Consider the following 26381-nt stretch of genomic DNA (forward strand, 5'->3'; position numbering starts at 1 on the left):
CTCTCAAATATGTTTCAGAGTAGGAGCCGTGTTAGTCTGTATTCGCAAAAAGAAAAGGAATACTTGTGGCACCTTAGAGACTAACAAATTTATTAGAGCATGAGCTTTCGTGAGCTACAGCTCACTTCATCGGATGCATCCGATGAAGTGAGCTGCAGCTCACGAAAGCTCATGCTCTAATAAATTTGTTAGTCTCTAAGGTGCCACAAGTACTCCTTTTCTTTTCTCAAATGTGTGTGTAAGTTTTCCTCCTACATATTAAGTTTTTCTGCTTTCTTCAAGCAGATGCAGCATTAGGTTGATTTAAAAAAACCACACTTTCAAACCCATGATTAATCCCTGCCTGTTTTCATTTCAATGTGGCACTCTTCCTTCTTTAATTAAGTTTCTATTTTTAAAATAGGGGAGTCAAAAGAACTGAGAAGCTTACTACTCAATCCCCATCTGCAGCAACTTCTGCTAACTGTAGATCAAGCCAAAGAAAAAGATTCCCTCATGAAAACATATATGCAAGAGCCATTATTTGTGGAGTTTGCAGACTGCTGCTTGAGGGTTGTTGAACCTCCAGAGAAAGAGAATTGGCTTTTGGAGTGAGAGACTCTTCAGGAACGGAACTAACTATGATTTTTTCTAAACCTAGAAGAAACATTTTATTACCATGTGCTTTGCTGAAATAGCCTCAGGTGGTTCTCTCTCCCCCTCAGTAAAACATATTTAACTCCTGGATGTCTGCACTCTAATTCTCACCTCCAGCATTGTCATACGGTAAGCTTTGTCACAGGTAGTTGGAGAGAGGAATATGTATGTATCTACTGGATGTAACTGAAGGTTAGTGTTTTAGTGCTGTGACTTACTTTCTCTTAGTACAGGTTCCATTGCCAACAGTGGCTGTGCTAGGCATTGCTGCTGTCAAGTGTGTAAGGAAGGAGAGGTTAGATTAAGTCCCCTAGTGTTTAAAACTTTATCCTTCAAGCATTTGACAAACCTTGCTGAGAAATTAGAGTCCAGAGAGCTGCACAAGTCATTTATTAAAATGCTAGGTAGAGAAGATTAACAAAACATATATTTCCGTGCCTTAGGTCAAGTAAGAGGGAAAAGTCGTTTTGAGCTCTCTTGCGCTCTAAAGGTTCCCATGCTAAGAAACACTTCTGCGCCTACACAAATCTGTGAGCTTAATGCTGGGGATGGATGCAACAGTGAAGGGCTCTGGCCCTCAGCAGCACCAGGAGGGTGAAACTCGTTATATACTTTTATTTGAGTTTGGACCAATACAATCTAACTGCTTAAAAGCAGCATGTTAATTTTTTTTTAAGACTGGGCTCAATATATTTGACCAGCTGATGATCCCACTTTTCCGGAGACAATTGTGTCCAGCACTAAGCTCCACCAATTGCATTTTATTCATAAGCATTAGCAACCTGCTGAATTTTAGTGCTCTTAGAGATAAATGGCTGTATGTTTGCCTCCTGGGGGGAGAGGGGGGATGACAGACTGGATGACACCTAGTAGTGTTCAGATTTCTTGAAAAACTCACTGTTGACCTCTTACTTTTCCCTATGCAGTGGAGTGTGGAAAGGATATTTTACATTAGATCATAAAGCTATTTGTTCAATTATTTCCCCCAAAATTTTAGTTCTATTAAAGGTTGTTGTGATTCTGTTTGTAGTCCTACTGTAGTGTTTTCTTGGTATTAATACTTCCTCTATTACCTGTAGGAAAAAGAAAGAAATCTGTGCTACTGACCAATATATCTGTAACCTTATACTTACTTATGTGACTACGGGGGGGAGGAAATCAAGACTCCAGGGTAGCAGCAGATATTTTTAAATTGATCGGTCTCATGCAGGAATATTGTAGAGAGATTAAAACATTTAGAAGCAGCAATTGAAAGAAGTCCTTCCTTGAAGGAAAAAGTGCAATAAATATTTAAGGTGGCCAAAAGTCCACATTATGTAGTGAGCAGTTTTTTCCTATCTAGTAAGATTTGGTTGAATCCAGCAATCATACAGGCTTGGTTACGTGGACTGATGTTTGCGTGAGGCAGTGGAGACTTCTTGCAATGAAACTTGACAGAGCCCTAGGGAAAAAAAATAATTAGTTTTCAGTTGCGGGGGGAGGGGGGAACCAGCCACACGCTGGGCTCAATTTGCTACCAAGCGAGTCACCCACCCACTGAAGTTAGTTCCTTACTCTGCAGGTTGTCTCACTGTAAGTCGGGTGGTGAAATCTGGCCCTCAGACTTCAGGGAAATTACAGCAGAGAAGAATTTGTACAATAAGCCATTAAAACCAGCAGGGGCTAGACTACTACATTTTTAAAGAGGAGATTTTGGTTTTGAATGCCAATGTGCAACAAGTGGTTGGAATTTAGGGCCCCCCTGTGCTGAGCACATTTATCACCTTACACAAATGTTCCTTCATGCTTAGCGTCCTATGATGGTGTTTGAGTTTATTTCATGCTGAGAAACAGGACTAAAAAAAGCTAGGCCTTTAAGTAAAGAGCAGTTTATGGAGAAGTAAGTGTGGGATTGTGACTTGACCAGTTGGGGGTAGTTTTACCTAACTGAATCTTTCCCCAATTTGCTCTCTTCTGGAAACAAAGAGAAGTGGGAGAGGAGATAGTTCAGTGTTGCCCTCCTCTGAATTCTCAATGTTGCAGATTCTTTATAAGCCCATACTTAGCGCTTCTGCGAGCATTTTCATCTCAGTCTCAAAAATGCCTCCAAAACTATATTAACCTTCAGCGTCCTGGTGGAGTGAACAAGTTATGAAACTGAACAGATAATTATAAGTTAAATGACATGCCTAAGGTCATAGGAAGTCTGGCTGAGCCAGGAAGTGTCCCTCAGCCTTGGACATTTGTGGGGTGAGGCTGTGTCTTACAGGCACAAAAGGCCCAAGTTTGGACAGTAAATCTCACTAGCTATGCTGTTACGTAATAACCAGAGCTTGTTGCATGTTGGGTCTTACTGCTGCCTTTGAGGTGTTCTCAGTGTTAGGTACATTACCTGTGGGAGTGCTCTAATGGAGGTAATGCCACAGCCAAACAAATTGCTCTCCACTTTGTAACCATTGTTCCGATGAAGTATTTTCAAGCATGCCAGAAGGGACAGGTCTCTTCGAAACCCAACCACTGTAACAGGTGCAGTAGATAGAACTAGTCCAAGAGGCCAGAACTGGATTATTGCACTTAGAGGCCAAGTCTTTTCCAGTGGACTAGGTGACCCGTCTAAGGAAACGGTAGCACCCGGAACAGGGGAATGGAGTTTTTCGTCAGCATAATCCAGCTCCTCTGCTGCCAGCGCATCCATTCTTGCCTTAGGGAAGAGACAAAACAATACTCCTGAGAGACTGAAAGGTGCAGATGTTGCTAGTTCAGAAGTAGCCCCCTATGCCCTTAAGTTATTAGAATCTTCCAACACGGGCAATTTAACCAACGGGACAACATTCTGCAGAATTCAACAAGTCTAGATGGCTGGTTAAAACACCAACTCCCCATTAAGTGAAGCTGAAGAGCAACTGAGGAGTTGACTCCATTGCCCTCAGAGGGGACTAACTGCAGGTTTGAACTCTGCATTCTTGCCTTTCGCCCAGTCTTCAGCTTGAGAAAACTAACTGGTCCCAGGAGAGGAGACTACAGAGACTGGTTCTCTCCTTTCCCATTAAGGGACACAGAGGAGGCATACTTATAGTAATGGGAAGGAAGGAATAAAACAGCAAGTCACAGCAATGTACTTTTAAGTTGTTTTATGACTACCTGAAGGGGGAGAATATTTTTAAATACGTAAAAAGAAGCAGGCAATCAGACACTGACTCAATGCAGTTCAGATGGTACTTACTTTCCATTTCCTCCAGGCATGCTTTATAACAGTAGCAGCCCTGCGCATTCTTTGAAAATGTTTCTTTGCTAACCAGGAACGAATAGCTGAAGATTTAATCAAAAGAGTAAAGAATAAAGGAACTGGTGTATAGAGGATCTCATAGCCCTTACCTATAACAAAGCCAATGGTATACATTTCATAATTGTAAATTTTGTGCCAACGTTCAGTTATGGTACCCAGACACTGGCACTCTGAATATTTAACCCATCTGGAAAAATTACCTTTGGACATCACAACCACACCTGTATTGGCTTTTACCTACCAGCTTGGATGATGGTAGCAGACCATCTCTGCTTTGATAGCTTCCTCTGCTTAAATCTTTTCCAGCAACACTGAATGCAAAATGCTTTCTCAGATAGTACTGCTGCTCTTCTAGCTTCAAGTTGTTCTAGCTGGGGCAAGGAAAAAATCTTGACATTAGTAGACTGCATATTCATTCAGTCATTTAGGAAAAAGCTGTGATTGGCCTCTCATTTTTCATTAATTTAGAAGATGGATCCTTTGGTATTTTGTATGAACACATTTCAGAAAACTATTAAACGGTTGTGCGTTAATGTCTCCATGGAGACATGAAAATATTTCAGTTTCTAGAATTGTAGATCATTTTTAAAAGCCAAAGAAAGACATACTAATTAGATAGTCTGCTACTCCTAAAGTGAGAGGGAAGAGACCTGGGGTGGGAAGGTGCCTAGAAGAAAGATACTTTCTATCAAAGCCAATGCAAGAAGCTTGTTTAAAGTGGTCTGCTTAGGCCCAGTTCAGCAAAGCATGTAGTTATAAGTTCAGCTACATGTTAAGCACCTTGTGAACAGGGGATTTGACACATAGGAGAGGAATGAAATTTATCAGCCTGAAACTGAATATAAATCTTCAGTGCACCCGTGACTAGCAATAGCAAATGAGTGAGCATGGAAACAGGTAGTCTGGGTGAATACCTCATTTCCCTTACACAATGGAGATGGGGTTTTTAAAAGACTAAATTCCTACTCCCATTGGAGCGTTCTCACCACATATCAAAGTGAAAGGGTTTTTTTTATTAAAATAATGTGAACAGGGTGCGAAATTCTGCTTCCACTGAAGTCGGCAGTTTTGTCATAGTCTATAATGGAACTGGGCTTTGGCCCGTATTGCAGAAGCACATCCTTGTTCTTCCAGGAGATGGATTTAACATGCTTACCATGAAATTGGTCATAAAGATTTTGGTTTTTCCGCAATACATCGAAGAGTTGTTTGATTTGGTCTCTGTTTGCTTCAGGGAAGCGGCACTTTGTCCCACGGTCACTTTCTGAAGAATATCATGGATGACAAAGCGTAATGCTTCATCATTATCTGTTGTTGGAGTCAAACCTGCAAAATACAAGATTTTGAAAGGAGGGAAAGTAAAGCATCTAATTAAAGACTGGAAAATAGTCTCAATATAAGTAAAAGGGCACAATTATTGCAATGGTTAAAACAGTCTATGTAGAAACTAATCAGAAACAGACTTGATTTGAACAGATCCTATGCAATCTAGAAAACAAAACTGAGAACAGGAGCAAGCAGCAAGGGATTTAGACCCTCAATGACAATGTTCTGCAAAAAAGCAAAAGCACTGAGCAGGACTTCGCCACAGTGCTTTAGATTGTAGTTTTAAAAGGGAAACATTTGAGATACCTAAATAGGAGATGATTCTATCAATGAATGAGGGATTATTCTGGCCACTTTTGAGATAGGATGGACACAGTTCTAGTCACATTATTAGGAAATTGCCAAAAAATAAAGAAGGGACAGCAGAGTGAGCGGGAGAATGAGGGAAATTGGTTGAGAAAAGATTTCACAAGTTTAATCTTCCTTCCAAAAGAAAAAAATCGAGGACAGACAATTCAGACTAAAACTACTACATATCTCTTTCAGAGTATAAAATAGTGCTGCATGGCGATTCTGAATGTCAAATATAGGAAGCTGGAAATCCCTGCATCTTTCTATCCCTAACAATGCAGGCGTTTCTGTTTTTTCATTGCAATACTTATTTCTCTTTAGGAGATGGAAGAGTTGGAATAAGCAATACATTTAGGCTGAATGCTGAAGTTTCGCTTTTCTTGCGAACAGAACAGCTGGGGATGAGCAGTGCTTCCATTGGCCATCACTGGGAACCAATAGCCGTATTGCTTATTCAACAGAAAATAGTTTCCTCCTCTTCATTCTCAACCTGTTACCTACTACAATAAGCAGGGAAAGTAGCTAGTCAGGAGAAGGCATTTCCCATGCCAGTGTCCAATAAATTTGTAATTGAGAGCCATAGACAAAATATTTTTATCTGCCTATACTTTACTGCATGTAACTAACCAAAGCTAAGCAATCATCATTTTCCCAGATATGAGGAGACTGAGCAAGTCAGAACCTCTTGCACCAATGACCAAATATTTCCTAGCTTACTGGGCTTCATTTATGTTAAAAGGAAGATGTACAAACTTTATTAGATTAAGGTTAAAAATGGATTAATATGCTGCACGTTGCAGATACTTTCCATGCCAAATTTAACAATGAATGAGCTGGTACGTCTCCTAATAGCCCCTCTTTCAGGAATTCATAGCATATGTATTACCTTGTGAATAGGATTACTTTTTACAATAGGTCCTCAATTGTTGCTCTGAAATACAGACTCGCAGAGAGAAGTTTGCGAAAGGTAGAAGAAGCAGTATAATAGCAGCAGCAGAATCCAGTAAAGCTAGAGACCAATTGTGTATTTGGCAACAGATTCATGAAACAGAGAAAGGAACGTAAGCAAACAAAAAAACAAGCTAACATTTTTCATTTTACTTATCTAATGCAAATATAAAATATTCAACAAAAGAAAAAAACAGGATCATTTGAAAATCGTACTCTACTCCAGCTGAGAATACAGCCATCTGCACAAAGATGGAGGGTTTAGCATGGAAGTAATTTTAGTTAAACAATTTTAAAAGCCTGCCTTAAATGCCAGATTGTATGGCAATTAATGACTAGAATGTAAAAATATTATGAAAGCTCAAAAATGAGGAACTTCTCAAACTGAATGTGTGATAATACAGTAGCTGTATTTGATTTATGCAATATCAAGAAATTCTATATACTACAGTGAGCCGAGTGAAATGAATAAACCTACCTCTTTTCTCTTAGCAAGAGAGAGAAACCATTTTCATCTGGCATTGTACTGGATGTACGTGATTTTCTCAGCACTTTATAACGCTCAGTAAAACTTTGGAAGGAGACCCTGACAGCCAAAATGAAAATCAATCCTACATGAGTACCATTTACAGTATGGCTCAAATGCTTAAAAATTATCTTAATGAAAAACAAAACTAATTCTTGGTGAGGATTATTAAAAGGAAAGGATGAGCAAGGTTCCATTAGACTAGTTTTTGTTTAGGGAATTCTACACTACAACAGCAGATATTCCCATGCCCTTGTTTAACAGGATATTCCATTTTTAGTTGGTTAAACTCACACAATTTTACTACTGGAGGCAAGCTAGCTATCACTGCCCAGAGAGATCACTGTGACTTACTGCATCACAAAGCTATTCTGCTGTTTTAAGTCTTGGCTCTTAATACAGGACAACCCTGCAAAAGAATTGCTCAGATGGCTTTAAAAACCCACTGTTTCCATAAGGAAAAATCCAGAGACAGCACTCATGATAGCTGGTTTTCAAAAATCTCCACCAAAAGCTAAGGGATTTAGACATTAGCTAACTAAAATTAGTGGGAATTTTGTTGCTAAATCCCTGGTTGGCTCTCCAAATCTGTCCCAGAATACAAAATTCCTTACTAAGAACAAAGAATTAAGCGACTCTTGTCTGTGCCACTGACAGATTTCAAATTGTCATGTACAAAGGCTGACCTGATGTAGTGGCAGCATAATGAACTGCTACACTGATGTGGGGGTGGAGAAATGGACATAAGTGACAAATCTTATACCCATATTTCTTGAGCCAACAGGTCATAGGGCTGTTGCCTTTCAGCATGGAGATTTTAAAAGGAAGGCGGAGAATGTAGGCCTCTTCTATTTAAGTAAGCGGAATACGCATCTAAAATTCTCTACACTGTTTTGAAATTTTTCACCAAGGTTTATTTGTCTAAATAAGCAATACAGTAGAATATATAGGTTCCCTGCCAATTTACATTTGGCTAATCAGGTAAGAGCTTATCTACTCACTCAATCTGAGCAACAAGTACTCAACAATTATGTTGTAATATATAGAGAGGGATGAAATTGTCCCTGATCAAATTCTGTGGAAGCCAGTGGAGTTACACTAGACAAATCTGTTTTATGAAGACTAAGCAGCTATATTCTGAAGATAAAGTAAACATGAGAAACTTAAAATTCATTACGACTTACCTAATAGGAAATCCAGCTGCACTGATGCTGATAGTTTCTACTATGCCACATGCCTCAAGCTGGCTGAGAACCTATAGCATGAATGTAAACACTTTAATTCTGTTTAGGTATTGTTTACCAGGGTTTCTATCAATGCAAACTACTTTTGATAACCTACAAGTTTTTCAAAAAAAGACTTGAGCCTTTCTATTCAAAAAGTTTCCAAGAGCAATTAACATTCACCTGTTCAATCTCTCAAATCTGTTGATTCTTTGAAAGATGGTCAAGTTTGGAGCCCATCTCCCACTTACTACCGTTGGGAGTTTAGCCCAAATCTTAGTGTAAGTGTGTTTAAAACAATGATACATTACATCTAACTCTGAGCAGAGTTTGACAGGACTGTCCTATCCCAGACAGTTGCCAGAGCTCTTGAGACTTAATTTCGCTGGTGTCCGATTTCCACCCCCTCACACATCAGCTTTATTCACTAGTGCAGAAGTTCCTTTACTTTGTGAAGTAGGTTGTTTTGCTCCAACCCCAAGCTAACTTTTACCTGCAATTGTACTGAGGATTTGCCACCTATTGCCTCACCACAGGTGCAGGAAACTTATCCTGAATTTTCAAACCAGATTCTTGTTTTTAATGTCAATAAAAGACTATCAAGATAGATACTTGTAGATATAAAAGGGATAAGCATAGCTCCATTTCAACAGAGCTTTGAGTTTACAACAGCCGAGGACTCTCCAAGTTTAGCTATAATTGCACAGCTCCCAAAGAAACCTCCCACTCAGCATGCATTTCAGCTGTTCTCATCTGAGTTGCAGACCTCCTTGTATAGAAACTAGGAGTAGGCAGAGCTTAAGGTGCGTATTCTAAAATAGACTGTGCCATTAAGATGTGTCTTGACTCAGAGCTAGGTTTAGTGAGCTCCAACCCCCCCAAACCACTAAGTCCAAACTGTACTGAACAGCATCATTTAAGAGAAACTGATGTTTCACATACACAGTTTTCATCAATGAAGCTGCAGTGAAGAAATCCTCACTGAAGATTCACCCTAGTTTGGAGAAGTTTAAGTATCATCTACGATACCTCTGGTAATTTCCCTTGTCTCAAATGAAACTTTCAAGATATTTGCTAAGAAAAGTGCTTTACAATCCATATCATACAGGGCATGAGGCAAAGCTCAGTATGAAACCAATGGAAAGACATGGACTCTATGAGGAAAATTCTTTGTAGAGTTACCTCTTCTTTTTTAAAAGTCATTGCCTTGCAATCAGCATTAGGCTTGATGCATCTGATGTAATGAGGTGTAGTGCTATGCAAGATCTGCATCAGACGTTCAAGTGAACCCTATAGAAACAAACAGCAATTATTAATGACCATGCCATATTGAGGCTTTTCTGTTTTTCCAGAGTAGTTTGGCTAATCAATACTTAAGTTTTAAAAAAAATCCTGATGTTTATTCATGGCAGCGTTTACAGGCCCACAAGAGCAGAACTACTTAATTTCAGCATAATAAGCACTCTACTGAACAGTAGATTTTATACCAGTGTATCAAAACATTATTTGGCACGGAGTCAGGAAATAAGTGGAAGTTACTTGAAGACAGCAGCAGAAATCAGGCAGAAGGATATAGTATCTAAGTAGCATCAGACACTCAAACAGGACAAACCTTGAACTTGGAGACCACTGTAACTGCTGCTGCTGCTCTGTTCGGGGTTTTGGTATCATTTTGGCTCTTTTCTGTCATGGGAAAGAACTTCTGAAGCAAGCAGTCTTGGGAATTCTTCAGAAGCTGGAGTAACTCCAGTGGAACTGGGTCCTATATCGGCAAATACATGTCAGTAGGATTTGGTGGAGTTACTTGGATATGTAAGGCACCCTTAAAGATGTAACTAAATATTCATCACGTTTGGAGTCAATAAGGTTAAATAGGCTGTATGAGAATTTTATACTCAACAAAGCAATGGTTAGAGACCATTTCAGATCTGACCCCATGTATTTAATATAAATTCACAAATCTAGGAAAATGCTGAGAGTTAGACTACTACCATATTTACTAAAAATTGTGTCTGTTACTAGCATTTTCTTATGGAGGGATGGCACAATGAGAAGATTAAAGCACTCATGGAGTTTAGTTTTAGTTAAGCTGCCCTAGGGCTAGTTAACTAATTGTCAGGCAGTCCTCATAATGAACATTAAACACTTTCCTATGCTGAATAAGAGATATTCACTGCATCACATGATACCATTTCTTAGAAGTTCCTTGCAAAAAAAGGTGACTTGCTGTATTAGACATGACATAATACAAAATAGATTCTAGTGTTCACAGATCACCTCATTAACTTCCTAGTAGGCATGGTGCAGAAAGACGCTCAGTTTTAAGTTTCCATGTGATATTAGTAAATGGCCAAAGGTAAGGCCATGCTGCCGTTTTCCTGATCACATGGAAGTCTGGATTTAATATTCATAATTAAAATGCACAATGACAGTTCTGGAGGCTGAATTCCTCTAGTCACAATATGCAACAGTAGTGCAAACGCCTCTATGCTGCCCCAGCAATATGATCAAACCCTGGAGAGAAATCTTTAGGGGCGAGAGGTCATGGAATCTGCATGGCTCCCTTAATCCTTGGGCCTCTGAGCCTGCTACCAAGGTACTACCTCGCTGGTGGATGTTCACTAGGAACGGACTGAGATGATCAACCCCTTTCACATGGCCAAAACAGTCATCTACTAGTATGTGGACGCATGCACCGAGTAACAGCTATTTAAAGGCTAGCTTCTTTCATGAGCCATGTGCTTATTTATAGTTTATTTTTAAAATACATACCCTGTTTTTCTCCACCATACCTTCCACTTGGTAACAGACTTTGCCAGCATAATGGAAAACAACAAAGTTTGGCTTCTTACTAAACTTTGTCCCAGCTTATGCACCGGTTATTAGACAAAGCATTCGCCAATTCGGGTTTGGAATTGGCTGACATTAGAGGACCTGTTCAGACGACACTCCTGTGTAATGAAAACAAGGTAGAATTGCAGCATGTCCTATTTGATATAGACAAACTTTACCTGCGCAAATAATAAAATCTTTCAGGCATTAGTATACTTAGACAAGTAAAATGCCTTAAAGTCGATGTTGCATTTGGTATTCCAAGTCTTTTAATGTTAAAGTACTTTTAAAAAGTGACCCAGTCATTGGGGTTCCATGTTTGACATCAATGGAGTGCTTGGGATACCCTGCAAGACTGGGGGAGGGATGTGGGGAAAAGAAGCTCCCGTATAGTATTATGGGAACAGTTGGCTCTTTTGCCTTTAAGTGGATCTACTATGAAGCTCATTGCTGGCAGGTTTCATGCTAAATAGAATGTACACACTGTATACCTGCTATCAGACTTGTTTTCTTTGGTCATTTTCAGAGACAGTTGAGGAAAGGAAGAAAAGCAGGCTAGAAAGTATTATCGGTTCAGCTCTTAAACTTACCTCATTCAGCAAAGAAAAGATGCTGACAGGGCTTCCTTCTATCAGATCTAGACAGCTCTGGTTATCCTGATAGTTTATGAAAGACCACTCTAGACCTTCTGCTGCATATTCTTCCTAACACAAGAGAAATGTGGAGAATGTTCTTCTCCTCAGGGCACCAGTATTTCACAGTATACTTAGTGAAGTATTTCACACAGGGCTTTTGTCACTCAACATACACTTGTTTCATGTTGCCTTTTTAAAGAACAAGTCAATTCATATCCTTAAACATCACCTGTAGCAAATTTTATCATCAATTTTCTGAACTACAAATGTTCGGAAGTTTTTTCTCACATAAGAGCTCTAAAATCTTTGCTTAAGTAGCACCAGATCCCCACAGGGCCAGCTGTAGGGTATAGGTGGGAATTGTGCAGTTTTTCATAAAAACTACAGAGATGCTTTACAGAGCAATCACACAAGGTTAAAGCCAAGTTGTGACTCCAGGGTTTCCCTTAAAGGGAAAGAGTGTCCTACATGATCATCTTTAGGGCAGAATTTAGCCCTAAGCAAGAGCTCAACACGCATCCACTAACAGTACTGTGTTGAAAACCAAATTAGATCCAAAAGGAAAAGGAAAATGATTGTATTGCAGTTAAAAATCAATGTAATTGGTTCTAGTACTGGAGTTGTGCTGCAGAGTTCAGCATTCTTACAAAACAAAACGGACAAGTGATAAAGCAGAACGAGTTCTCATTTTTGTTAACTTTAAAAATGTGTGGCAAGTTAAACTTGCTTAGGCAGACTCACTAATGGACTATAAACTCTTGGCATGTAGCCATATCAAGAAGGGCAAGAAGTCAAGCAGTGACTTGCAGCTGGCATAAAATGGCTCTGTAAATGGAGATTATGATTTTGTTTCAGTTAGAAGAGGAAAAAAGTCATTTGCACACATGCGCAAAACCTGATTTCCATCTGAACTGATTGTTAACCCCTTGTGTGCTGGCATGTTGTACACAGTCACCCTAGGAGAGCAGTTTAAGAAAAAAAAAAAGTCAGTGGAACACACAAGCGTACAAGATTGTGAATTTCTGGATACTTACACTCGGGGCCACTTTTGCACTACTATGCTATCTCCTCACTGCCACAAATACTAGATAGCCTTGTATCCTTCAGCTCACTTGAAAGGGCAAAAAGCATAATGGGGATATATGAGTAATAATGGGCTAGAATGCAACAAGTATGTGAAAGTAGCAGCCACAAGCCTCAGTGAGGGTTGGGCCCCTATTGTGCTAGACACTGTACAACTTGGCAAATTTAAACACTTACAATCTGAAGGTTTATAGGTCTGAAATTTATATTCAGATGCATCAAGATCTAATTAGCAATGAATTTGTTTGTTTCCTGTGATCTAGCCAATGGTTGCAAAAACAGCTTAGCAAAGTATTTTCATAAACGTTTGTATGGTTCTAAATTAACTCAAGCCCTTCTTTTCTAGTGGTTGAAATGCAGTGTGGGAAATACTGATTGTCCTTTACCAGGGCTATTTCCCCACTAATAACACAGGGCAGACAGTAAGTGTTCAATCTGTATTGAAGGGACAAGGGAGTGGCAACTTGGTTTATGAGGAGTACTGCCAGGGCAAAGGGCCCACACAAAGCACTAGGTATCATTTAAGCCATTATTACAGGGCCCTGCACGAGCTCTCTGCCCAGGGATGAATTTTGGCCCTACGGAACTGCCCACAAGACCGTTACAAAGCCATGTGTTTAACTCCTTTGTTCCTAACAGGAAAGGGGTGCTGCAGCTGCAATTTCTGAGCAAATCACTGTTCAGACTCCACATACCTTAAGAGACGCCCAATAAATTCAGCAGCACGCATATGCCCCCTTGATGAGCTCTGAACATTTCAGAAATTCCCAACGTCACCAGACCCTCAGTGACCGCTTTTTAATATGTACGTGGATACAAATTTTATCTCCTCCGCAGATGGTCCCCCTCCCTGCAAGGGCCCCATACGACAATCCTTGGTCAAGTAAGTAATCCTGACCTACCTGTGCAATCCCCATTACTTCTGTGGCAGAGTAAAAAATTGCATAATCAGGCCATAAAATAGAGTTTTAGGTTAAAAAAACCCAAATCAGTCTTGTAAATCAGGAATTTAACAGTGTAGTAACGTAGGAATAAATAAAATGGCCTTGTGTTGGACATCTTGTGGAGGGACACAGTACCTGTTGTGCCTTCAGATAGTGTGCTACAAAGTGCTGTTGTAGTTTCTCATTGGCATAGTTAATACAGAGCTGTTCCAAGTTGTTTTCAGGAAAAGATTCAAAACCATAAACGTCTAACAAACCTAGAGAAATATGGGAAAAATATTTATTTTCTATCAGATCTAGTGTGTTTGGGTCTACAGAGTTTACTTTCTACTCCTGAATTAAAAGGGACTAGAAACCATACCTATAAAGTTGGTCCACACAAGAGTATCTGCATAGATGCTTCCATTTATCACTAAAACCAGCCAGTCAAATAATCTGTAAATAACAGAACCCTGATTAGCTGGAAAGATTTATACTTACAAGATAAGTGTTCAGTTGATTTATGTTTTCCAGTGATTTTTTCCGACTCCTACTGTTATTGCCAATACTACAATATTTTATAGTTTCCCCACTTTATCATGGCAACTAAACCAATTTTTATGAAGTCAGAGGTAGGCCATGAATGTTTGAATAAAGTTAAGAGACCTCCTCACAACAAATGAAGAGCCCACACCCCTGCCACTAATTCACTTAATTGTGTCTAATAAATTTTGAAGAGCAGAAGACTAAAATGTGATCACAAGGTCAAGACCCTATTTTACCAGGTTTGTTCCCTTTACTGCCACCAAACTCCATGAGACTAGAGGGAGTTTAGCAGATTAGTACACATACTTAGGTATTGCTCTGCTCAGCACTGTAATGACTAATTGACTTAGGAGCCTATGGCCTTTAGAAAATGGCACCTGAAAAAACCCCTGTGGACCTAAACCCTTAAGGGCTTGATTCAATTAAGGACACAAGGCCTTATTCTGCCTTACTTTACATCACATGTTGTCTCACTCAAATCAAAGGGAAGTCAGGGTGTGAAGGCAGAATTTGATCTAGAGTTTCTTCAAGAAACGGTTTTCTTTATTTTAAGATCACCTATACCATGTTTTTTACCTTCGACTGCAGTAGCACCAGCAATGTGGCCCCATTGTGCTAGGAGCTGCACAAATACAAGACCAATTCCTGCAAAAAGCTTACAATCCAAGGCCCTAGTCATACAATGAGGTATGTGCTAAGCCCCTTATCTATGCAGAACTTATTGTAGGATCAGGGTCTCAAGAAGTGGGGAGGAGAGGGAGGGAGAGAGAATACGCACATTTGTTTCTCTAATGTTTATCAGAAGGCAGAATCACATAGGGTTGTCATGGAAGTTGATGAGAAGAAAAATTTTTCACAGCACTGACCCATGTATTCAAACTATTTTAACTTGGAGATGGATATCTAATGCTGCATCTAAACAATAACAGTGACTCGTGCAATAAGCAAACGTCCCGCTTTCAAAACATAAGTCAAATATCTACAGTGAGGAGGACTGGCTCAGGGATTCCTAAGCTTTTTCATAATATAAGCCACATTTTAAATGCATTTAAATCCGATAAGTGATTGCACAGACCACTTCTCCTTCCCATTTGTAATTGCATAACATCCCTGTAAGCAATTGCTGCATTTGCAAGAGAGGGGAAGAGTAGTTGTTTTTTAGTTGTCTTAATGCAATTTCACAGCTGAAACAGTAAAAGCCAGTGCTATAAAACAAGAGTTTGGAAAGTGCTGCCATATTATGCTTTTTTAAAATGTTTATATACATGAAGCTATTATAAAGTTGAAAATGCTAAAAAATCCTCAAATGTTCAAACATGTAGAAGATAAAACTTAACTGATTAGAAATGTTCTTGAACAGAAATCACATGGCAAGCTTTCCAAGGTAGTCATGCTACATAGGAATATAGTAGAAATGACTGACCAGACCAGGATAAAACCCTGTTGGTCACGCTGACACTTTAAGCCTTGTATAGACAGTCACGGCATTGCTGATGGAACTTACTTAGCATAGATAACTTTAGCCAGGCAGTCCCTTCTTGTTTCACATTCTAATCTGGAGCATGGCTTCTTGAAAACTTGTTGCTGTTTTCCAGCAGTTATAGTTCGAATTCTTAGTGTTTCCAGCAGCTCCTCTACAGATACTTTTAGCAAGTTTGCAGTTGTCTTCACAAAACCTTGTTCAAAACAGCCAAAAATATATCATAGGAACATAACCCGTTTCTTAAAATCTAAGCACCTTCCAGAAATTTATTAAAAAGTGGCCTTTGGATAGCCCACACTGAAGCTTCCGACTTCACAGAATATGCTTTTTTACTTTTACACAACTTTACAGAATGTTGTAAGACTAGCCTCTAATTTTGAATACCCACTAATTTTACCCAAGTTGCAGGCACTCAACAATCCTGTTTTAAAAAAAAAAAAAAACCAAAAAACCACACACCTCTAGGGCTATGTCTACACTGCAATGAAAGCCCAAGTTTAAAACTCAAGTTAGCAGACCCTGCGTTTGTTAACTTAGGGCTTGAGCATCTACACTTATTTTTAGCTCCAAGTTAGGAATTGTTGAACCCCGAGTCCCAACTTGGAGCTCTAGCATCTGTACTGCATGATGTGGGCCCAAGTCCAATCACTCATATTCCAGACTTCCTAATGCCCACCCACAACGTGGCTGCTCTAGCTTTTTGTTCGTTGTGCAGTGTGGGAAAGCTTGACTGTCTATCAAACTTGACTGTCCAGAGGACAAAGGAAGTTGGCCGGTGGGATTGTGGGACACTTTTGGTGAACTCCCAGAACATGAGTCCAGTAGTGCTGAATCTACACTGCAAAGCAATAGAGCTTGAATCCCAAGGGGTCTTGGGACCCTGGGTTAGCACATTTGTGTGTAGACAAAATGGGGTCTAGGCTTGAGCCGGAGTTTGAAACCTGGGCTTAAAATACAGTGTAGACTTATCCTCAGTGTCTAAAACTGGCCACCTGAAATTAGGTCACATCTCTTAAGATGTGCCCTTGTCTGTTTACTTTGTTATCTCACATAAGCCCCAGCATGCACTGCCCAAAGAGGTCTCTAAATCCACGAAGGGTAGTATACAAACAATTATTGGTAGGAAAATAGGAAATATATCTCGTATAGTTAGAGAACTTAACCCTGTCAAAGTAAGAGGAGTCAAGATTTGCTAGTGCAACGTATGCAGAAAATGTAAACTACTTAAGACCGTGCTAACTCAAAAAAGCAGCCGAAGTGTACTAGAAATTATTAGGCCCAAATTAAAGCCATTGGAATTTGTCAGAACTTGTGAAACAGAAATATGAAGCCTTCCTGATTAGGCCACTGTTAGTTCCATGGAAAACTGGGGCCATTTAAAATTTAGGTCAGAGATGATCTTCGGATAGAAGGAAAGCAGCTTAATACATGTTCTCCCTTGTAAAGTATCTAAGGCTGCAATTTGACAGACTTGCTCAGAATGAAAAGGAGTACTTGTGGCACCTTAGAGACTAACAAATTTATTAGAGCATAAGCTTTCGTGAGCTACAGCTCACTCTCACGAAAGCTTATGCTCCAATAAATTTGTTAGTCTCTAAGGTGCCACAAGTCCTCCTTTTCTTTTTGCGAATACAGACTAACACGGCTGCTACTCTGAAACTTGCTCAGAATGGAATCTCAAAATGCAATTACAGCCTGAATATTTAAGCACATAGATATACATAAAACCTCCAGTCTAGGTCTCTGCCTCCAGGGGCCATATAGTGTAAGTATACGACTAAGAACAAGGATCATGATTCTTCCAACAACTCACTCTGTGCCTTTGTGCAAATCACTCGGTTCCCCTGATCTGAAAGACAGGGATCTCTCACTGGGATGGGACAATTACATTAGTGTTTGTGCAGCATTCTGATGTTTTATAAAAACAGATAAAAGGAATAATGGAGAGGGTACAATTAACTGACAGTTCTTGTCATTCCTCTCCCCACTTTATCTCCTAATGAAAGGAAGGATACAGTATATGAGATTATGTACTTCTGACATCATTAGGTCTTTCTGGTGCCACTATCTTTCAATAGTAGTTACCCAATAGGAAACGAAACACTAAAGCTATGCATGTTTGGGGCCTCACCTTTGGCATTATCTTCTGGTTCACAAGGCTGGGATTCATCCGCTGAATCAGAGAACTGAATGTTACCAAGGTGTAGAAGTCCTGCTAATATCTGCAACATAAACAGTCACTTGAACTCTGGAGTTCAGATTCACCTATCATTTTTATAGATATCTGGGTTCCAAATACCTCAGATGATCAGCACAGCAGCTGAAACATTTTCGCAAATATGCAAACCAGAAATCATTTGAAAGAAGCTGCTTATATTTAAGCCACTAATTTAGTTCCTGATCCTGCACTATTCAAGTAAATGAAAATTCTACCATTTACTTAAGTGAGAGCAGAATTGGAAGTTAACATTTACACTTTAGATAGTATATTCTAACCACAGGTGCTATACTAAGAACTACTGTTAGTTTAACATCTGTCTACAAAATTACATTGAACACTGTGGAACAAAGACAGTCAACTGCTGAAATGAAGAATTAGAAGCACATCCTCCCCATTGTCCTATGACCCTGCTCTGCTGCTAGCAAGGGCTCTAAATGCAGCTGAACAGATGCCAGGAGTGGGCAGGATCCTCAAAAAGATCTTGGGGAATGCCAGAGAAGAGCCATTTTCCCCACCCACAGACAGAAACGCAGAAGTTGTGGGGACTACTGCACAACAATAAAACAGGTTCCACAGTCTTGGAGACAGGGTAGGATTCCTTACCCAGGATTCTCACTCAGGCTTAGGATTTGCTGCTAACAAGTCAAACCCTGCAGTCCTTTCTAATGGGAACTTTGCCTGAGAAATCAGTAGGAGATTTGCCCGGTAAGGCAAGGACTGCAGAATTTGGTACTAAGACTGATCACACACCAAACAACCAAATGCATACCAAGATCCTTAGTTTAAAAGATGAGTTTATAGATATTGCGGAGTGTTTTTATCTGACCTTAAAAATATTGTTCTGTGTGGAGCTGTCAATGCCCAAGTGAAACATTGCCTCTCTGGTCACCTCAAAGCAGTCCTCTGGAAAGCCAAACAGGTGTTGTTAAAAAACAAAAGCCACACATAAACAAGCCACCCAACACCACTCTCATCCCTTCAAAACGGCAGCGTAGACAGGTCATCGGAAATTTTCAAAGGAGCCTAAGGTGATGGGGCACCCCTTTGAATATACCGGCTGCAAGCAGAAGATCATCTGCTTTGCCAAACCAAAGAAACAGAAGTCATACTAATAATTATACTACTGTCACTGAGCAACTTAATATTGAACTTTTGTGGGCCCCAGAGGTTAGGTAGCAAGTTGTTGAAGCGGCCAGATATCACACGAGGTTTGTAAACTTAGCCTCAGAGAGATGCCAAGTACAAATTCTTAACAGTGCAAAGTGAAATCTGAACAGAGTCAAAGTCAGGCAGGTGGCTTTGTGAAAATGGAACATGAATTCAATGTACCAGAGCCATAAGTCTCTCTGGAGTGATTTTTCTTCCTTAAGACCATATTCCTATGGGCCATTAATATTCTACATACAACAGTTTAACCTTTCGTAACAGTCTCAGTTGTCAGCTTTAAATCTTACCTTCTTGTTCTTTCAGAATTTGGCAACCAGAAGAAATTGGCCTCTCAGGCAGGTTCCACTCCAGTCTTTCATCCTTTGTGGCACCTTTTGTGATCTTGCAACAACAACAACAAAACACAAAAAAAAAAAAAAAAAAAAGAGAGTCTACTGAATCCTAATATTGTATGAAACATAATGGATGATTTAACTGGGACTTGGTCCTGCTTTGAGCAGGGGGTTGGACTAGATGACCTTCTGGGGTCCCTTCCAACCCTGATATTCTATGATTCTATAAGTGGCAGAGTGATGATTAGCAAACTGGGAACATACTTAATGGGATGATAACACAAGGTCCAGAAAACTGAATTAAACCATGAGTAAAAAACTGAACTGTTCTAAACAATAGGAAGTTGCAAGTAGATCTTCTGCCAGATGTACTTTAGAAATACTTAGATAAATCTAGTACAAACCTGATAAAAAATATGAAAGTTTCTTTCACACGGGGCCTGATAAGCAACTCTGGTTTTCTCCAATAGAAATGTTTGGATGGAAGCACTAGTCAGATGTTGTGATCTAGAGAAATAACAAACATGTTAGTATATGCCCTTAAAAACAGAAGTCCTATGGACAGCCTGTTGTCACACAGCATGCAAGGTGCCCCATATCTTTTAATACTGTTTTAAGCTTCTGTGTCGTTACTTTATTAAAGATACATGATAGAATTCTTAAATTGATTAGCCACGCAAGTGCAGAGTAGTCCGTTGATACAGTCTTCTGGACTGAAAAGCTATCTTGCAAGATAGATGTCCTTTCAGTGTTGACAATGTACTAGGTAAATCCAGGAAACATTAATTCATCCCAATATACCAAGGTATGTTACAAAAATCACTCCGTTCCATGTTCTGTGGAAGACTCGAGACACACGTTTGCAAGAAGAGAAAGTTGTGAAGGTCAAAAAATAAACAAAACAAAAAACCACAATACAGCTTGAGCATTTTATTTAATAATTAATACCTGTTTAATTGAAGCTGGATATATTTTCCAAAACGGCTACTGTTGTTATCCGAAGAGTACATGCATTTCCTGTGAAGTCACAGGAGTGGGGGGACACGAAGCATAATATTCTCCAATAATGGGGAAAACAAAAACAAACAACAAACAGAGACGTGTTTAGTCTCTTTAGGGACACACAATATATAGGATGATTTGCATGCTGCTTGAGTATTTCAGAGGTGATTTTTTTAAAAGAGTAATAATGGGGAATAGTGAAGGTTTATATAAAAATTAAAAACGCACAAACTTACAACAGTCATAGTTGGTTTCAGTAACTCACTGAATTTTAAAAAAAAAAAAAAAAAAGCTTTACCAAAAGCTTCACAGAACAGGTTGGGAGTCCCCCAGCACTCTCTTCTTATCCTCTCACTGTTTCATTGCCTTTAGGAGAGGTAGATGATGCAGCAACAGTAGCATAAAATTTCATAAGACATCGGGAAGTCCAAGTCTAAAAAGAGACTCTTGACAATAAGCCTTTGTCTGCTCTCACATTATTAATTAGATGCAAGTCTGACAAGAGCTTTGGCTATTGGCAAACAACATTGTGCACCTAGTTATGCTGAGGAAAGTGATTTTTTTTTTCAAAATGTATGAAACAAGCTTATGTGCCTTACTGGACTAGGTTCTTTTAAAAAATGAAGGTACAGCTATTCAGAAACTATAGCCAGAATTGACAGCTATAGTTCACATACAGCTTTGCTTAAGTGCTTTGCTGAGCAGGGATGAACTGTTGAATCAGGGTCAGAGTTAGAAGCTGAACTCCTCAAATCTTGTGGATGTTTTGACATGTGGGGCTTATGCTAAATTGTATCAAGTCCTAGCAAAGGGCCAAACTTAGCTATCCTTAACTTGATCTCAACAGGAATTTTACTCTATCAAGAACTACAAATATGGTCCAGAGAGCAGTTTTACTGAGCATGGCCCATTTGAATTTAACCAGAGTGCATTCCCCTCCCATTTGTCTTCCCCCATACTATAATGGCTTACAGTTACCTGCTGTATGTTGGACCAATTGCATTTGTGTTTCTCTCTTCCTTCTTCAAATTAGAGCGCTAGCTGAAATGCTTTGTACCACATTAAAGTCTCAGAACATGCTAACAATGTCAGAACAGTGGCCTGATTAAAAAGGGGAGGCAAAACAAAAACAAACAAAACAAAAAACACCACCATCCTATGCTTACCTTTCCAGCACCACTTTCACCACTAACAATTATAGACTGGTTTATTGGTTCAATCTGGCTTTCAACATTTCTGTAGGTCTGTTCAGCCACAGCAAAGATATGAGGTTTCAACTCCTAACAATAAAGAGAGTGTGTATATATATAGAGAGGAGTTTGAAAAGGAAAAAAACAGTTATGTTTAACACAAAGCAGATTCTATTACTTAATCCTCACCTGCCCAGTGAGGTAGAGAAATAGAACTGAACAGAAGAATTTGGGTCCAGGAAACAGAAGCAGAAGGATAAGCTATGCAACCTAAGGCCACACAACAAGGATTAGACCTCAGGAGTTTCTGACTAAGCTTCACGCTCAGGTCACTAGAACATACTGTCTCTTCCTCTAGTTGATTTAAGAATTTGAGCATAGAAATATCAATCACATCTTTTCTTCTACATAGAAATCTATGTTAGGTTCTAAATCTAAAATCTGAGACGCGCACTTAACTATACGCTACAGGAATGAACCTGGCAAATAGAAGAGCGGGAGAGGAGAAGGCAAAAATGCACAAGTTTGTAAAAGGGCCCTGACTGAATAAAGCATATAGGTTTGCTAGAAGTGGTTCTAACACAGTTGGTTTATTAGTTCAGATTTGGATGATTTTTCATCTCTTTTGCTTTGTAAGAAGAACAGTCACCACCATTACCTGAGGGCGAAGTGCAGTGTGGTACTCTTTCATAAGCTCAGGCAAATAGAGGTGACACATAGGTTGAAATGGATTTATGGCCACAAGACTGCAGCCAGCATATGTATAAAACACATCTACTGTGTACCTTGCTTGCAGACATTTCAGTACTGAAACAAACATACATTCTATTAGCAATTATTGAAAACAAATGTATTTTGTTTTCCCCAGTCCTATTTGTATAAGAAAGCTTTAGGCAAATACTATCTTTTTTGCCTATTCACAGATGGATTTAAATCTGATTTTTACAGAGTTTGAGAATAGTCAAATAAGAATTTCTAGCACGTCTACCATGACTAAATATTCATCTTATAGGTTCATTTCTGGTCTTAAAAACAAGAATTTAAAAAAATACTAAATTTGACTAATTAATTTCTTATGCATTCTCATTATAGGTTCCACATACACAGCCCTGGAGATTGAATCATCTACTCTCACAGAAAAAAAGAGAAAGCATTGGAGAATTCTCCACATTGTGTCACCAATATGCCTCTTTCAGTCTACAAAGGACCATTTTTAAAGTTAAGTGAAGACTGTAGTTTCCAAGCCTGATTTCAATCCTTGGCTTCTCTGCGAAGACTATTACAGTAAGAGGGCTCTACTGTTTGTGATGGTGTCTTGAGATAAGGAAATGTGTAAACTGAAACTGAACCGAGCACAAAATCCTTTTGCATAGCCATGTAAGAGCCATCCAGTAACAATAACTGCCAACCACTACCAATTCTAGGAGCATTTGAACCAGTGACATAGGTGAAAGGTTTTTTGTTTAAATATTAGTTCCATGTTGCTGAGAGACCGGTGTGGGTTCAAAGCAATGCTAAAGAATATTGATCAAGCCAAGTTTAAAGACTGATCTCAAGTCAACAGAAATCTTTCTATTGACTTCAACAGACTCTGGATCATGTCCACAGGTACCATTTTCATGCTAGTATTACAGGGATCAGAATAGCTGACCACAATATATTTTGTATGCAGTATTGTTGTAGCAGTATTGGTCCCAAGATATTAAAGAGGCAAGGTGGATGAGGGAATCTCTTTTAAATATATCGAAGTTGATCCAATAAAAGAGATTGCCTCATCCATCTTGTCACAGTATATGTTGACAGTTATTTATTATGTGAAGTGAAGCAAGCTTTCTGGAGATGTCTCTGATGGCCACAAATACTGACCTGTTGTTGTGGTTACAGGATTAACTTTGGTAAGGTCATTTAAGAGATGCAATTTATCTTCATCACTCAGAAAAGCTTTAACCTCTTCTTTGAATGAGTCATTAAGCTCATTCTGGATGGCAGGATCTCTCTTTGGGCCATTCACCTGGAAAGCACATATAAAAGATAACACCTGTAATAGACTGAACACCAGGGTGGACTTTCACCTCTTCAACTGCAGTTTAAAGTCCCTTTCCAGTTTACAAATAAAACAGATTTGATTTAAGCTCAGTCTTAGCAAGAAACAAATAATTCAGCACGTTTTTACTACTGGTCTGACCTCTCTGCCCAGGAAGCATTAAAAAAAAAAAATTTATATACATCTCACTACCGTGGAAGTTGTGTTTCAGTCTTTAAACATGCTTTAGAAGGTGTTTATTTGATGCACAAGAGATCATGAATTAATGACAACTTTTATCGGCTGAATTCATCCCTCATGTAATTCTGACTCAAGAGGAATGACACCATGGATAAATGTGTCCCTAGATGTATAGTTCTTGATGTTAGCAACTTTGTGATTCTTTAAGAACAAATACACTTACACAGTGGTTCGTGACCAAGGGATTTTTGACTCCCCTGAACCCCATATACTCAACACAAGATCTGACTCAAGGAGATGGCCTATTAGCCTTAATGGCTGGTGCACAGATATTAGTTGTCAGAAGTACTAAAGCTAATGGAGGTTCCCCAGGCTTGCATTTTTTGGAGCCAAACGGTGCTCCACAACTATGGTTTTGCAATGTGTATATATAGTGCCATTTGGAGAGGCGAATGGAGTTATGCTAATTTGTCTGCATCAAACCAGAATTTGGCCCTCTACATACAACTCAAAGACTTTAATCTGAGCCTCTGGGCTCCAGTGTCCTTGAACACTGTTGGAAGGTCATTGTTTGTTAAGCATACATAATGAAAAGCATAGCCAGTACACACAGGTTTCAGGTACTGGGTTGTTTTTTTTGGACAAATGCTGATTTTGCATTTCTTCTGCAAGCATTCTTTCTCCTCCCGCCGAATTATGTAACTACTTGTTTATGCCAACAAACTGCTGAATACAGTTAGCACATACAATTTGTTAACTAACCTCAGCAGTCTTCAAATGGACAAACAACATCCTCTAGACACCACTTGCACATATGGCTGTGCAGGAATAATATGCAAACTAGAATTAATTATCATCAAAATTAATATATGCACTTGGGGATCTCCAATTACTTTCCAGATTGGATATAACTGGATTTAAAGTCATGCACAATTCTATAGCATACGAATAAAAATTTGCTTACCAGTAAAGTTGAATGAGAAGAGAGTAGGTCAGATGTTGACGTGAACATGGTTTTCATTATCATACCATGTATGAGCATTAAGGGACCCAGTGAGTTCACAGCTGGATATGCTGAACTACACAAAGCCAAATATGTCTTCAGATAATACTAGAGTTTGTTGTGTTGATTCCCCTTTCCCCCCTGCCCTCATCCGTTTACTGTTTAACGTTTACGGTAGATAAATGGTTGCAAACTCCATTGCAGAGCTGGCTGTAATAAGTCCTGGAAAAGGAGGCTCCTTTTTGCTGGCTGATTAGTTAGCCCAACTTCCCTGCATTCACTTTCATCTATTGATATGTATGGCTAAAAGCAAAAATATGCAAAAGTAGGATCAACTCTTTAAAAACCCAGGCAGGAGGAAAAAAGTGATTTTAACAAGGTTATTGAAAAATTAATTTGAAGGATGATGATTAAAAATAGTGATAGTCTATTGTAAATCCTGCAATTTCCGAGTTGGGTGGCTACATCTCTGAATGCAGGCCTACCTAAATTAATGAATTGCCAGTACTCATTTTAAGTTTTTAAGTTACACAGATTAAAACCTTAAATTTATCAAATCTAGTGGCTTGATATTACCCAGAGGTTATTGACAAATTTGTGGAGCAGCTGTATGGCAACAAGGGAGGGGGAAAGAGGGAGAGAATACTTCAACAGTCTCTGATTGTGGATTACAATCAACTGAACCTCAGCCCAGCATTATTTTATGACAAAAAGTTTAAATTAGTGAAGACGGACAATATTGGAGCTTGATTTTACCTGTTTTGGCATATTATTCAGTTGTCTGATGCCGTGTATGGGTGAATTTGTAAAGCTCTAGAAACAGGACTCCTGGGTAGGAGAGTTGATACTGTGAAGGCCTTCAGACTGGTGGACCTTGTTCAAGTCAAAGTGGAGGTCCTAAAAGAAATCAACTTTGTTATTTCAGAAAGAGTAATGCAAACCACATAATTCTGTACTGCTTTCTTGAAGAAGAGACTCAAGCCTGAACTCTCGTACGGATGTAATGTTCTTCTCTAGAAAAGCCAGCCTCACCAGAATAAGGAGTTAGTTAACAATGGGGCTAGCTAGTTTATACACTAACAATAAAAATACTTGGTTTGCCCTCAGCCAACCACGTTTAAGCAACTTGATCTGTAAAGGGATTTAAAAATAAAACAAAAAAAACTAATACTCCCAACATCTGAGCTCCACCAAGTTATACTACCAGAGAGGGGGCATAAAATATTTTCAGCCATGGGGTGGAAAGAAGCAAATTGAATGAGTTTTAAGTGTCCTAACTAGGAAACATGCAGAACCAAGAACTACTTGGCTTTAGATGCACTCCTCACTTAGATTTCAAAAGAATTAGCCTGTTAAATAAATTTGTATTTAACTGCTTAAACTTATAGAGCCTTACTTATAGAGCTATTTATTTTGGGCTCATTTAGATTCCAAGTGGCCCATTAATCCTGCCCTCCCCTTTGTT

General features: G+C 39.2%; 3 protein-coding genes and 1 long non-coding RNA gene across 7 annotated transcripts in view; 2 read left to right on the forward strand and 2 right to left on the reverse strand.

Moving 5' to 3' along the window:
• The window catches only part of ZNHIT3 (zinc finger HIT-type containing 3), a 41546-nt gene extending 39882 nt beyond the window's left edge, over positions 1-1664 (forward strand). For all 4 annotated transcript variants that reach the window (XM_043499697.1, XM_043499698.1, XM_043499696.1 and 1 more), the window contains one exon: positions 404-1664. In XM_043499697.1, the coding sequence (XP_043355632.1) occupies positions 404-594 (191 nt within the window). In that variant the 3' untranslated portion in view covers positions 595-1664. The remainder of the gene's footprint in view (positions 1-403) is intronic.
• LOC122457012 (unconventional myosin-XIX-like) lies at positions 1004-5223 on the reverse strand. The gene is made up of 5 exons (XM_043499695.1): positions 5058-5223; positions 4143-4272; positions 3839-3924; positions 3008-3316; positions 1004-2077 (listed from the first exon to the last, which is right to left on the reverse strand). The coding sequence occupies exons 1-5, from the start codon at positions 5097-5099 to the stop codon at positions 1949-1951; spliced, it is 696 nt and encodes a 231-aa protein (XP_043355630.1). The 5' UTR covers positions 5100-5223; the 3' UTR covers positions 1004-1948.
• Positions 5097-25003, reverse strand: LOC122457013 (unconventional myosin-XIX-like). The gene is given in 24 exon segments (XM_043499699.1): positions 5097-5227; positions 7005-7112; positions 8237-8307; positions 9458-9565; positions 9888-10037; positions 11048-11136; positions 11139-11226; positions 11698-11811; positions 13905-14026; positions 14131-14204; positions 15799-15970; positions 17909-17999; positions 18825-18912; positions 19462-19495; positions 19498-19546; positions 19902-20004; positions 20446-20494; positions 20497-20514; positions 20798-20857; positions 20860-20932; positions 21666-21779; positions 22348-22496; positions 23556-23700; positions 24878-25003. Coding segments are annotated over 24 exon segments (2169 nt in total). The 5' UTR covers positions 24956-25003; the 3' UTR covers positions 5097-5205.
• On the forward strand, positions 14865-26066 carry LOC122457014. Its single transcript, XR_006276268.1, has 2 exons — positions 14865-14981; positions 22782-26066. It is a non-coding gene; the product is annotated as an uncharacterized LOC122457014 (long non-coding RNA).
• The last annotated feature ends 315 nt before the right edge of the window (positions 26067-26381 follow it).

The sequence above is a fragment of the Dermochelys coriacea genome, chromosome 17 (assembly GCF_009764565.3).
Source record: "Dermochelys coriacea isolate rDerCor1 chromosome 17, rDerCor1.pri.v4, whole genome shotgun sequence".
In the NCBI taxonomy this organism is placed as follows: Eukaryota; Metazoa; Chordata; order Testudines; family Dermochelyidae; genus Dermochelys; species Dermochelys coriacea.